Genomic DNA, 14,128 nt, shown 5'->3' with positions numbered 1-14,128 from the left:
CACCCAAAGCCCTGTGTCTGAAATTATAAACCTCATTTATCAAGAACCCCAGCACTGCTCGTGGGAATTACCTGCTGGGGAAGGTCTTGGAGAGCAGAGGGGGAGCTCCTGCTGCCCTTGGTGGGGAGATTTTGGCAGCGTGGACCCTCCAAAGTCAATGCAAGGAGTAAAATCCTCCAAGGACTGGAGCACAGCAGCACCCAGGGCCTGCTTGAACCTCCCAGCTCCTAAATTCACAGGGTTTGTGTTTGGGATGAGGATTTTCTCCAAGGAAGAGCTCATTTGGACAACTCTTAGCCCCTGCTACCCCACGTGCTCCCTGGATCATCAGGACCCTCCTTTTTTTCCAGGTTATTTTTCCTGCAGGCCACTGTGGCTTCATAAATCCTGGTGCTGCAGCAAGGTGGCAGGAAAGCACGGGGAAAAGGGACAGAGGGACAGCTGCCAGCCTTTGGGACACTGTTCCCTGCCCACCTGGGCGAACAGCTGCTGCTACACCCAGCCTGGCGTGTTTTCTTCCCAGAACCAGCCTGGCCTGGGGGTCTCCTTCAGCTGCCACATAAAGGAAGGGAGGATGGGCTGCATCACTCTGGAATTCTGGGGAGAACAGCATGTTCCATGTTCTCCCTGCTCCTGGGGCTGCACGAGGCTCCTCACCACGGCTGGACACTTCCTGCACGTCCACCTCGCCTCCCCCTGCAACGTGCTGCTCTGGGCAGCGGCCAGGCCAAAAAAGGAAACTCCCTATCGTGCCAGAAACAAAACTTTGATAAATACGAGGGGATAAGTCACAATAAGCGTGACTGGCTCGGGATCCAAACACAATAATGTGGGAAGGAAAGTTTTGTTTTCTTGCCTCTCGCGCCTACCCAGCCCTTGGACACAACAGAGTGAATTCCTAAATGAATTTATTTAGTGACTACCTGAGGAGAGCAGAACAGACCTTCTGCTCTGGCACAAACAATGCAGTGAGAGGACTGAAAGGATGGCCTGGGAGGTGCCTTCCTTTCATCCCACACTGCACAATTTAACAGTTCTGGATGCAATGGGATCTGGGGTTAATTTGGAAAGCCATGTCACATTTAAAGGGAGAGGAAAATCCTCAGCCTGATCTCAGGGTTATCACCTTGGTAAAGCTCTTGTGTCCTCACAGTGCAGTGGGACGGTTAAGGGGTGAAAAATGTCTTTTTGGAAAGGATCTTTTTTCTCTGTGGTAGACAGTCTGTTGTGCTTTCATACAGCAGGAGCAGCATCACCCTCTGCAGGGGATCCAGAGTCAATGCCCAAAACCTGCTGAGCTGAAAGGCCCCAAAACCCCCAAAACCCCCAAAACCGTGAGTTTATAATGTCCCCTGCCCCAGGAACAGGAGAGAGTCTCTGCTGCTCCCACCCCAAAGAGCTTCCTGGCCTGGCTGCAGAAAGAGAGGGAGGGAGGCAATGCAGGCTGGGCACCAGGCAGGTTTTGGGGATTCACGGTGTGGGGTCTCCAGCAGAAGGTGTGCAAGTGCAGAAAATCCAGAGCAGGCTCTGGGCTGAGCAGAGAGGACACCCAGCCCCTCATGGATGAAGAGGGAGCAGTTTCAGAGGTCTGGCACGGGCAGTTCATGGTTCTCTGTCTCTGGAAAAAGCTCATTTTAAAGACAAGAACTCCTCATGATCTCACAGCAGCAGCTCAAGGTGCCCGTGGCTCTCTCCCCTCCAGGCTCTCAGGAACCTCCAGCCCACCTGACCTCTGTTGGGAAGTCTCTCTGTCCCAGATGACCTCTGCAAACCCTGCAAATGTTAATGGGTGGAATATCTTCAAAGAGTGCCTCTGATCCTGCAGCCAGGGGTTGTTCTGCCTATCGCAGCGGAAGCGCAGGAATGCACAGTTTATTTTAAATAATGCACTTGTCCTAATGGTTGGGATTTCTGAGCCTCAGCCAAGCCTTTGCACGTCATTCCAGTCTGCTGTGAAGGAATGACTGGCCTCTTCACACTTTTGATCTTTGCAGAAAGGAGCGTGTGGCATTTCCAGCCCAGATGTTCCCGATGCTGCACGGAGAAGTTTCTCCCTAAGGACTCACGCTCACACTGGTGAGGAGCTTCTTGCAGAGGTAAAAATTCAATCAACTCTAAAACAGCTCTGTCAAGGTCATCTGAAATCACAGGGAAGACTGGTGAATGGCAGCTGTGAAGTGGTGGCAGACACTGTGGAACCTCTGGTGTGAGTGTGGGGATCCAAGGATGTTTTCCTTGGGTATCTCAGACAGGCAGCTGGAGGAGGGACACTTCTGTTCCTCCTTGTGAAGGCACAATGGGTCCAGAGCCCAAACTTGTGACTGCAATCCTGCCTGAGCAGCAGGAAGTGCTGGCCTGTTCTGCAGGTAACATGAGCAGCTGACAGAAGAGTTGAAATAAACACACCCAAAAAAAGCTAAAGGATATTTCTGACATTTCCTGGTTCAGAGCACAAACCAGGCTCTGAGCTCTGCTCTCCTTCCTCCCCCCTGGCCTGTGGGGAGGAGCAGGACCCTGGACAATACAAGTCCCTGGCTCTGAACCTGCAATTCCTGAGCATTCCTGCAGCTGCAGTTGGTGTCTGTGAAAAGCTGGGTGTCTCCTCCTAGTTGGTTTTGGCACCAGTTTGACTCGTGGCTTTAGTTAAGTTTTTTATCTCCTCCTCGAGCATCCTGGTTTTCCTCTCCAGCTCCTCCCGCGAGCGCTCCGTGTTCTTCAGCCTCAGCTCCAGCTCCTCACTCCTCTTCCTCTCCTGCTCCAGCTCCTGGTTCAGCCTCACCACCTTGGCCCACACCTCGTAGTTCTCCTTCTGGAGGCTGCAAAGGGAAACAGAGCATGAAAGGATTGGATTGGATTGGATTGGATTGGATTGGATTGGATTGGATTGGATTGGATTGGATTGGATTGGATGGATTGGACTGGATTGGGTTGGATTGGATTGGATTGGAAAAGGACTGGGAAATCATTTGGCTCTCAGCACCAAAACAAGCCAGAGGTACTGCCCTGAGCCCTTCAGTGGCCACACAACTTCAATAAATCAATAAATGTGATCTGTGTGTATTGATAATGGGATAATAACTGTTTGCTGTCTCAGCACGAGCTGCTCCTGCAGTTACCTTTCCACCTGCCCCTCGTAGTCGCTCCTCTGCTCCTCCAAATCCTTCTCCAGCTTGTGGATCACGCCCTGCAGGGACTCCCTGCTGTCCTGCCCAGCTCTGGGCTCCTCAGCAGGGCTGCCAGGCTCCCTTGGCTCGTGGCAGGGGCTGAAGCAGGGCAGGAATTCCTTCTCGGAGGCGCTGCTGGCAGGGCTGGGGCTGGAGCCGCTGCCCTCCGCGCTCTCTGCCACGTTGCTGTCGCAGCTCGCGGCCCTGTGCAGGTCCAGCAGCTTAAAGAGATCGTGGGACAAGGTTCTCTTGTGTCCCTCACAGGCCAGGGGGCGTGGGCCGCTCTTCCAGAAGTCACTGGTGAGGACATCACTCCTGCCCTTGTCCCCGGGGGCTGCCAGGAAGGGTTTCCTGCTGGGTAAAGTCTGGGTTCTTTTCCTTGGCTGGGTTTTCCACGTTCCCGGCGTGGCTGTGGGCTCTGAGTCCTCCCCAGACACGCTCGAGGTGGCAGCTGGGCAAGGGCTGCTGCTGAAATTGGGGTGATCCCTCTGCAAAACAGAGCCCTGGGGCAGCCAGGGCACAGAGCTTTACAGGGGGCACATTGGAACGTGCTGGCCACACTTTTCCATGAAAATCCACTTGGAATTGCACCAAATTTATCATTTTTGCAGGGATCCCTTTCACCCTCAATGTTTTCCCCTCACCAGCCTGAGCTGGAAAGGCTTCATGTGCTAGGGCCAAAAAGCTTTGGGATTTTTCATATTCCCCAGAGCAGCAGATTTTCCACAGGAAAGTGGAAAGTTTATCTACATCATTTTCCTGATGTAAATATTCCAGGGGTGACAGACACAGCTTTTGAACCCAAAAATAGCAAATGCTTTTAGGGCTCTCTGACCTGTCAGAGCCTGCCACAATTAACCACACGTTTAATGAACGTAGGGTAATTTATTTGAATCCAGCCTTACCATCTGCCTTTGGGTGGGGGCCCTGGGGTCCTCTGCAGCCCCCCAGCCCACGGAGCTGCGAGGGACAGGAGCTTTCTTCTCGTTTTTGGGGGCAGGTGGGGAGGGAGGCTCGTCCTTGGAGGGGGGGAAGAGCTTCTGGTGGTCGCTGATCATCACTGTCATCACCTTCTGCACCTGGGGCGTGCCTGGGGGAGCAGAGGGCATCAGGGCAGAGCCAGGGACCCCCCCTGGCACCCCAGGGCTTGTGCTGGCTCAAAGGGAGGTGGGGCAGAAAACCAGCGGGGTCATAAAGCCAAATGAAGTAAATGGAGTGAGTAAAAGTGTGGGAAATGGGTTCGTGGAAAATTCTGAGTACCTGACAGAAGATTCACATGGTGTACATCTATATACGAGCCTTAAGTGACTTAAAAACACCAAAAGCTAAGAAAAATCTTGAAAAAAATTTAACTGGAAATAAGTTTCAAGAAATAACCTTACAAATAAGACTAAATACTTTAAAAAATAGAACTATAAAAAATACATTATAATAAGACCCACAAAAAGTAATTTTAAATTATTGACTTTAAACATTTACAACATAGTGTAACTAGAGCTAATAAACCAAGCAACACTTAGAATATATTGTCATTAAAAAATTGTCAACTTCTAATTGTAATAATGTAAATTATAACATCTATATTATCTCACCCTTCGCATAAGACTAAAAATAGAATAAAAAAATTTAAAACAACTCTCAGTTACCTCATCTCTAAGTAAAAAAAAAAAATATATATATATATAATTATAATCCAGCATAAAAGTAAAGGAGCACCCACATTTATTTCACATTTCCCTGAGTTCCCTCTGCTCCCCCAGGAAGGATTTTACACCTTCCTGCTCTGAGCAGCTCAGAGGTGACCTCAGCAGTTCCCTGAGTCTGCTGAACTCCACGAGGGGAGTTTTTGTCACTTTGTCAGTTCCTGAGGGGGTTTTTTGTCACCACAAACACATTTACAGCCCAACAGACACAGCTTCACTCTGTGCCCTGGCACATTTCTGCTTCTCTTTCAGCTCCACCACAGAAAATCTTTAATTCGGAAGCTGTGGATGCCTCAAAATTGAAATATCCTCCAGGATATGAAATTCCTCCATATGCCTCAAAATATTCCATATCCTCCAGGATGTGAAATCGCTCCAGGGGTCCCTTTTACCTCTCATGATGACTGCAGGGTCCTCCACCCTGGGCCTGATCAGGTTCACCCCCATCACTGTGGCCAGGTTGTCCACACTCATCTTGTTGACGCTGGAGTTCAGCTGGATTTCGTAGAGAAACCTGCCAGGATTCCACAGCGAATATTTCACATTTCAGAGGTGAGATTTGGCAAAAAATCCTGGTGAAAAGGTCCTGATTCCTCCTCCCAGCTCTTCCTCTTAGTCACAAGGACAGAAACCCTCAGGACTGAATAAATGAGGAGCTGCTCCCCTTGGAAGCAGCCCAGGAAGGAAGGGAATCCCCTCCTCAAATCCCACCCTGGTGAAACCTGGAGGTTTTGGTGCACAGGGCTTCTGTCCAGGAAAGCTACACCTGGTTTGAATCCCCAGGGATTTTTGGGTGACTTTGAGGATGGGGATTCATGCTCGGACATTCCCAGGGGGTTCATCCCAGGGGCTGGAATTCTCCTCTGCCAAAATCAGCACCTTCCCCCTTCCAAGGGAAGCCAAGCACAGCCCAGGGAGGCTCTGCCTGGAGGGGCCATCCCTGGGGTGCCATTTCTGCCCCCCAGCACCAAAGCTGAGCTGTCCCTGGCCCGTGCAGGGCACTGACCTGCAGATGTAGCTCAGGAGGTTGTAGTTGTCTCTGGGGAGGAGGGACAGCTGCTTCAGGAGCTCCTGGTGGCCCTGCACGGTGACAAACAGCTCCAGGAGGGTTCCCAGGAGCCAAGAACTGCTCCTGCTCACAGCCATGCCTGCGTGGGGCCTCCCCGTGTCCCCAGCCCCGGGACAGCTCCAAACACGTGTGGTGGCACTCGGGGTGACCCTGGGGGTGCTGGTTGATGATCTTGGGGATCTCTGCCAGACTCAGGTATTCCATGACTCTGGTTCTCCTGGTTTGCTCCCCTTGGAGCTCCATCTCTCCCTGGGACGTTCTGCAGGGCTCAGCAAGGAGGGGCAGCCCCAGCAGGAGCAGGGTCCCCCCAGCCCAGCCCAAGCTCTGGGAAGAGCTGATCCTGCCTCGCCTCCTCCAGCATCTTGTGGACATTCAGGACATTTTTAACCCCAAAGAGAAGCAGAAATCGAAGCTTTAAAATTCACAAACCCCTGTGGCCAAGCTGGGAAAACCCCACTGGCTTTGGGGGAGTTTTTCTTTTTAAATTTTTTCCCTTTTTCTCTCCCCAGATTCCAAAGCCTTGTTGAGTGCCCTGCGGCTCAGGGCCTGCCCTGGCACTACGACTGATTTTAAGGCTGGGAAGAGGAAAACAAAAGCAGCCCTACCTTTGTCTCGTCAGCCTCCAGAGCCTGCCCACAGAGCAGGAAATCCTCGTACTGCAGCCAGGGCACCACGGGCTCGGGCAGCTCCCGCAGGTACAGCTTGAGCAGGGAGGCCACGGTGTGGACATCGGTGTCCCTGCAGGGAGCAAGGGACACTCAGAGCCAGCAGGTACAGCTCGGGCACTGCCTCAGCCTCCCTGCCCTGCTTGGGGAACCTAAAATCTCTTTTCTTCACCCACATTTAGCCTCCACCTACCTGCCCGGCCTGGGGAACCCCTAAAATCTCTTTTCTTCAGCCACGTTTTACCAGTGGGAGCTGAGGTTCTGGAGCACCACCCTGGCTCTTGTCCCTGCGCTCACAGGGGTGGAGAACCAAGGAAAAGGGAGCAAAACCCTTCTCCCATTCCAGGTAAAACCCTTCTGGAAGGTTCCTGCTGAATCCTCTCTCCTCCTCAACTCCTTCTGGAGGGTTCCTGATGGATCGTCTCCTCCCCAAGCCCTTCTGGAAGGTTCTTGCTGGATCTCATCTCCTCGAGCCCTTCTGGAAGGTCCCTGCTGGATCCCCTCTCTTCCTCAAGCCTTTCTGAATTCTTTCTCCTCCCCAGCCCCTTCTGGAAGGTTCCTGCTGGATCCCATCTCCTCCTCAAACCCTTCTGGAGGGTTCCTGATGGATCTCCTCCTCCCCAGCCCCTTCTGGAAGGTTCCTGCTGGATCCCATCTCCTCCTCAAACCCTTCTGGAAGGTTCCTGATGGATCCCCTCCTTCTCAAGCCCTTCTGAACGGTTCCTGCTGGGCCCCCTCTCCTCCTCACACCCCTCTGGAGGGTTCCTCATTCCTGCAGGGCTCAGGGGGTGGCCCCTGGAGCTGGGGCAGGGATGGGGCAGCAGCAGTGTCACCTGCTGAAGGAGGGTCTCTCCCCGGCGTCGAAGGCGTCGCGCAGCTGCCGCACCAGGCTGTCCTGGCCGGGCAGGCGGAAGATGCCCTCCTCGGCCACGCCGTGCTCCAGGATGAACTCGGCGCTCTTCTGCACCACCATGGGCACCAGCTGCTGCCCAAACCTCTGCTCCTGGGCCATGGTGTGTGCCAGGCACTGCCCGAACACCCCTGGGGACACCGGGGCTCAGCTCAGGTGTGGCTTCGGGCTTTCCACACTCTGGGCTGGTACAGAACCCTGAACTTCACATAAAGTGTCTGCGGCTCTCCTCGCTGCATTCACAGGGGTGGAGAACCAAGGAAAAGGGAGAAAAACCCTTCTCCTATCTCCCATTCCAAACAAAACCCTTCTCCCACCTCCCATTCCAGGCAAAACCTTTCTCCCATCTCCCAGCTCAGACAAACCCATCCCTTTCCAGCCCAGAAAAATGGGGGCAGAAAGGATGGAATGCATAGAACCCACAGAAATCACAGGAAGGATGGGCTGGGCAAGAAAAGGCAGGGGAGAAGCAAAGTGAGGAGGCTGGCAGGTAAAAAAACAACATTTTTTTCAGGGCTTTATCCCTGAATGGGAGTTTTTCTCAAGGACATTTTTAGGGTGAGAAAGGAGTTTGAAGAGGAAGATGAGGCCAGCCAGGAAATGTTCATCCTTGGCTCTCCTGAGCACTGCAGCCCCATTTTCAGGGATTTCTGAGCCAAACCCACCCCAGCTGCATTCCCAGGACAGAAATTCCCGTTTGTACCTCCCGAGGCCGAGCCCAGCGCCCTCCGCAGGGATTTCACCCACTCCTCCAGCTCCGCCTGCGAGCTGGCCATGAGCACGCAGGGCTCCTGCCCCGCCCGCGGCTGCTCGCCAGGAGCCCCTGCGGAACAGAAATACACATTTTCTGGGCAGGAAAACACATTTATCGGGCAGAAAAAACCCACATTTACAGAGCAGAAAATACTCATTCATAGGGCAGAAAATACTCATTTATAGAGCAGAAAAAAACACATTTACATGGCAGAAAATACTCATTTAAAGAGCAGAAAATACACATTTACGGAGCAGAGTGGGGTGTCCTCACCCGGGATGATCTCAAAAATGAACTTCCCTCCTTCCTCGGGGTTGGTGGCCAGCACGTTGATGGAGCTCCCCTGGAGAGCCAGGCAGCCCTAGGACAGAGCAGAGCCCTGAGTTTATACAGATATCTATATCTATATATATATATATATACAGACATATTAGTGTGTGTATATATATATACACATATATATTCATATATATATATATATATATATATATATAGACTCGTGTATTTGTGGAGATGCACTGCAGGGATTTTAAAGCAGTAAGGGCACTTGGAAAATGCCACTTTTTCCACTGAAGCGATTCTCAGCAGGAGAAAACCGCTTCTTTTTGCTCTTCCCTATTTTTATCTCACTTCTCATCTCCTTTAGCCCTTGTTGGGAGTGGAAGAAGAGAGAACAACAGAGAATGGATTTGAGAAATAATATTATTATTGTTGTTACTTTTTACATTTTGTAGCGGGAACAGCTTTTCCAGGAGAGGGGACTTTTCCCGGGAATTTTTCCAGATGAGAAAAAGGTGGTGAGTACTCTAAAAGCCAGTTATGGCATGGAGAAAATGGTGGGAAAGTAAAATAAAATATAAAATAAAATAAAATAAAATAAAATAAAATAAAATAAAATAAAATAAAATAAAATAAACAAAGTAAAATAAAAAATAAAATAAAATAAAATTAAGAAAAATAAAGTCAAATAAAATCTAAAATACAAAATAAAGTAAAATTAAATAGAAAATAAAATAAAAACAAATACAAATTAAAATAAAATTAAATATAAAGTAAAGTAAAATAAAATCGAAAATGTAAAATAAAATATAAAATAAAATAAAATAAAATAAAATAAAATAAAATAAAATAAAATAAAATAAAATAAAATAAAATAAAATAAAATAAAATAAGTAAAAAAAAAAATAAAATAAAATTAAGAAAAATAAAGTCAAATAAAATCTAAAATACAAAATAAAGTAAAATTAAATAGAAAATAAAATAAAAACAAATACAAATTAAAATAAAATTAAATATAAAGTAAAGTAAAATAAAATCGAAAATGCAAAATAAAATAAAATATAAAATAAAATAAAATAAAATAAAATAAAATAAAATAAAATAAAATAAAATAAAATAAAATAAAATAAAATAAAATAAAATAAAATAAAATAAAATACATTTAATGGAATCACGGGATCCCAGAATGGTTTGGGTGGGAAAAGCCCCTGCAGTGGCACCCCAGCCCCGAACCCTTCGGGGTCCCGGCCCCACCTGCGGCTTGGCCTCGTCCTCGTCCTTGTAGTAGAGCAGCTGCTGCCCGCGGAGCACGAAGAAGCGCAGCTGCCAGTTCTTCACGATGGAGCGCTGCTTGCGCAGCCAGCCCAGCTTGTCCGGCCGGGGGAGCGCCGCGGGATCCGCGGTCATCACACTGCGGGAACGGGCTGGGGACACACGGACACGGGTGTGGGGACAGAGGGACACGGGTGTGGGGACACTGGGTATGGGGACAGGGACACGAGTGTGGGGACGGGCTGAGGACACTGAATATGGAGATAGAGGGACACTGGGTATGGGGACAGAGGGACGCGACTGGAGACAGAAGGACACAGAGCGGGGACAGAAGGACACAGAGCGGGGACACAGGGACACAGCCAGGCTCTGGGCCCCACTCTCTGCCGAGCCCCGGCCCCGTTTGCAGAGGAAGTGGCTGCAGTGGCTGCCAGGCTGAGCTTCCTTTTGCCTGCGTGGGAGCAGCTGCCTCCCAGTGAGAGCAGCATCATTGCTGGCGGGGTTTTTTTGGGGGTTTATTTTCATGGAGTGTGGGGGTTCTGCACCCTCCCCGGGGCAGCAGCCACAGCAGAGTGACCCCAAGGCTCTGGAGGTCCCTGTTCTGTTCTGGGGTGGCCCCAGCGGGGCAGAACTCACGTTTGTGGGGCTGGAAAGTCTCCAGGGATGGGTTGGGCACTGGGCAGAGCAGTGTCCCTGTCACCTGTCTGTGTGGCCCCGCTGGTGGCACGGCCCTGGGGCACCCCCAAATGCCTGGCAGGGATCATTCCCAGGGGGATTTTTGCCTCTGCAGCCCCCCAGAGCCAGCCCAGCTGGGCAGAGTTTGCATTTTTGGCTGCAAGGCCGGAATAAAGCCATGACTGCAGGGAATGGGGGCTGCACCCGGTGATTTCCTGAGCTGGAGAACCCTCAGGGTTCCAATGTTCACCTCAGGGCTGTCCCCACGTCCCCTCCCAAAATCCCCCAGGGCAAGGAGCCCCTTTGGGGAGCCCCCCAAGCGTTTCCTGCCCCAACGGCCTCCAGGGTTGGGCATTTCCTCCAAAACCTCCTCCCCTAGCAGAGAGAGACCTGCCCCAAAACCAGGAGGGCAGAAGAGGCCACAGGGCCACCACTGGCCTGGGCAGCAGCCCCCCCTGGCACCCCATTGCTGGGGAACTGCAATAAAAACACAATAAAAGGGGTTTCACCGGGGAGTTTCTGTTTCACTGAAATCAATTTCTCTGCAGTTCTCCAAAGGCTGCCCCAGGCAGGGCTGGGGGAGCAGGGGAAGTGTCCCCAGGCCACGAGGAGCCAGGGAGGGCAGTGGCAATCTGCAAACATTGCAAACATTTGCAAATGTGACTTTCGCATTTCTGCAAATGAAGCCACAGCAGTGCCGGAGACAGTGCAAACACACAAAGCCACAGAGAGTCACACAAGAATTCACACAAAGTCAAACTCACACAAAAATTCACACAAAAACTCACACAAAGTCACACAAAAACTCATACGCATAATGTCACACAAACTCACAAAAACTCACACAAAGTCACTCAATGTCACACAAACTCACACAAAGTCATGCTCACCCAGCAGCTGGAAGCTGCAGAAAGCACCGGGGGTTTCACCACAAGCCAAACCCAGGCCCAGGGTGGATTTTTGGATGGCCTGGGCTCAGGCTGGGCTCTGCAGCCCCTCCCTGACCACATCCTCACCCCTAAATCCCCTCCTTGACCACCCCTAAATCCCCTCCCTGACCACCCCATCGTCATCACCCCTAAATCCCCTGTTCCCTCCAGCCTGGGCCTGAGCCTTTGTGCCACCAGAAGGGAACTGGGTGGTTTAAATCCCCCCAGACTTGGGTTCTGGGGGGCAGCAGCCCCGTCCCCCTGCTCCCACAGCATCCCTCGCTGATAAATCTGCAAATCACTTCTTGGAAATCATCTGCAGATCATCTGCTCTGTCTCTAAAGTGGCACCGGGGGCCACTGAGCCAAAATCTCGGCTGGGCTCAGGCCCAGGGTTCCCCCAGGCCTGTCCGGGCCCTGCAGACATGGAGGGGCACCAAGGAACCCTCATGGAGGAACCCTCATAGAGGAGCCCTCACTGAGGAACCTTCACTGAGGAACCCTCACCAAGGAGCCCTCATGGAAGAGCCTTCACCAAGGAACTCTCACAGAGGAACCCCTATGGAGGAGCCCTCATAGAAGAGCCCTGACCGAGGAACTCTCACCAAGGAGCCCTCACGGAAGAGCCCTCACGGAGGGGCACCAAGGAACCCTCACGGCGGAACACTCACAGAGGAGCCGTCACAGAGAAACTCTCACCAAGGAGCCCTCACGGAGGGGCAGCAAGGAACCCTCACGGAGGAACCCTCACAGAGGAGCCGTCACAGAGAAACTCTCACCAAGGAGCCCTCACGGAGGGGCACCAAGGAACCCTCACGGAGGAGCCCTCACAGAGGAGCCGTCACAGAGAAACTCTCACCAAGGAGCCCTCACGGAGGGGCAGCAAGGAACCCTCACGGAGGAACCCTCACAGAGGAGCCGTCACAGAGAAACTCTCACCAAGGAGCCCTCACGGAGGGGCACCAAGGAACCCTCACGGAGGAGCCCTCACAGAGGAGCCGTCACAGAGAAACTCTCACCAAGGAGCCCTCACGGAGGGGCACCAAGGAACCCCCATGGAAGAGCCCTCATGGAGGGGCCCTCACCAAGGAACCCTTATGGAGGAGCCCTCACTGTACCTATTTTTGCAGCGTCCATCTTCAGGTTGAAATCCCAGTTCCGTGGCAGCTTGAGGGACATGCTGGATCAGGAAAGTTCTTGTTTTTCTCTTTCCTCAAGGTGAGCTTGTTTAGGAGAGGGGCTGGAACCAAGCCCTGGCGGTCCCGTGGGGGTCCCCCCACCAAGAGCAGCGGCCCGGTGACGCTTGGTTTGCCAGCGAGCTTCCTGCCTCCGAGAGCAGCCAAAACCCCATAAAAGTCCTTTCCTGCCCTGCTTTCCTGCCCAGCTCTGGCTTGCCCAGCCGTGCTCCCTGCTGGTGCCAGCTGCGGTGCCCCTGTCCCCTGCCCAGGCCCGGGGCCGCCAGCCCAGCCCGGGGCCGCTCCCCGGGCGCCGCTCGGGGCATTTGAGGAAGTGCTGTCAGCAGCTCTGCGTGGGCTCCTGGAGCTCCGAGCGCTGCCCCGAGCGGGAACAGCCCAGCCCGGGGCCCTGGGGGTGTCCTGGCGAGGGGCAGAGCTCGGGCTGAGCCCAGGGTGGCGCCCGGGCCCGGCCTGGGCATCCCGGGTGGCACCAGGGCTTGGGTTTGGCTTTCCTTGGCAGCCAAATGGGGATGGAACGGGGAGGAAAGGACGTGGAAAGCAGAGGGGTGAGCACCAAGGGGTGGTGGGGATGTGGAGAGGGGTGGGAGGGAGCTCAAAGCCCACCCAGTGCCACCCCTGCCATGGGGGGACACCTGCCAATGTCCCAGGGGGATCCAGCCTGGCCTTGGGCACTGCCAGGGCTGCCCACCCTCCCAGGAACAACTCCTTTTTCATTTTAATATTTTTTAATGGTTTAATTTTAATGTTTTGTTTTAATTTCAATATTTTAATTTTAATATTTTTATTTTAATTTTCAATTTAATTTTAATTTTTCATTTTAGTATTTTTAAAGTGTTTAATTTTAATGTTTTTATTATTTTATTTTCATTTTCGTTTTAAATTTAATTTTACTTTCTATTTTTTAATTTGAATTTTCATTTTCATTTTTAAATCTTAATTTTTATTTTCACTTTAAATTTAATTTTTAATTTTTATTTTTTAATTTTAATTTTAAAATTTTCATTAGAACTCTGCAGGCAGCTGAAGGAGCTGCACATTTTGCTCCCTTTTTCCTCAGCCAGGCTCTAGAGCAGCCCTTTCTCAGCTGTGTCATGGGCAGGATGTCACGAGGCCTGAACGGAAACTCTGCCTAAACCCAGAGCTGGGCTCAGCCCAGGCTGGGCCCAGCAGAGCTCAGCCCAGGCACCCCAAACCTGCCCTGGGACACCCTGGGACCCCCAGCTTGGGCAAGGAGAACAGCAGGATTCCCTCTGGAAATCTGCATTTTTCCTGGTCTAAAAATGCAGATTAAATTGTCACAGGATGGGGGGAAAAGCAGTGGGAAACTGCATATTTCCAGAATATTGAATATTGCTGAATATTGAACATTGAATACTGCTGAATATTGAATATTGCTGAATATTAAACATTACTGAATGCAGAATATATTGCTGAATATTGAACATTGCTGAATACTGACGATTGCTGATTATTAAATATTGCTGACTATTCTTCTCCAGGAAATCCCTCAGGA

The 14,128-nt window shown here is 51.3% G+C and overlaps 1 protein-coding gene across 1 annotated transcript; it reads right to left on the bottom strand.

The window, feature by feature from the left end:
* Positions 1–1,316: 1,316 nt before the first annotated feature.
* On the bottom strand, positions 1,317–12,852 carry ARHGAP25 (Rho GTPase activating protein 25). The gene is made up of 11 exons (XM_063175273.1): positions 12,538–12,852; positions 9,799–9,968; positions 8,539–8,626; positions 8,215–8,334; positions 7,435–7,642; positions 6,542–6,674; positions 5,874–5,947; positions 5,260–5,381; positions 4,070–4,254; positions 3,117–3,667; positions 1,317–2,816 (listed from the first exon to the last, which is right to left on the bottom strand). The coding sequence occupies exons 1-11, from the start codon at positions 12,596–12,598 to the stop codon at positions 2,606–2,608; spliced, it is 1,923 nt and encodes a 640-aa protein (XP_063031343.1). The 5' UTR covers positions 12,599–12,852; the 3' UTR covers positions 1,317–2,605.
* Positions 12,853–14,128: the final 1,276 nt, after the last annotated feature.

Source organism: Melospiza melodia, chromosome 23 (assembly GCF_035770615.1).
Source record: "Melospiza melodia melodia isolate bMelMel2 chromosome 23, bMelMel2.pri, whole genome shotgun sequence".
Lineage (NCBI taxonomy): Eukaryota > Metazoa > Chordata > Aves > Passeriformes > Passerellidae > Melospiza > Melospiza melodia.
Note: the sequence above shows the minus strand (reverse complement) of the source record. Positions and strands in the feature narration are given on the sequence as shown.

Excerpts from the sequence above, each read along its gene's own strand:
- ARHGAP25 (XM_063175273.1), bottom strand. The coding sequence starts at position 12,598 with ATGTCCCTCAAGCTGCCACGGAACTGGGATTTCAACCTGAAGATGGAC. Across the intron at positions 8,335-8,538 it reads CATTTTTGAGATCATCCCGG|GGGCTCCTGGCGAGCAGCCG; the intron begins GTGAGGACACCC and ends TCTGTTCCGCAG. Across the intron at positions 5,382-5,873 it reads CTCCTGAGCTACATCTGCAG|GTTTCTCTACGAAATCCAGC; the intron begins GTCAGTGCCCTG and ends GAATCCTGGCAG.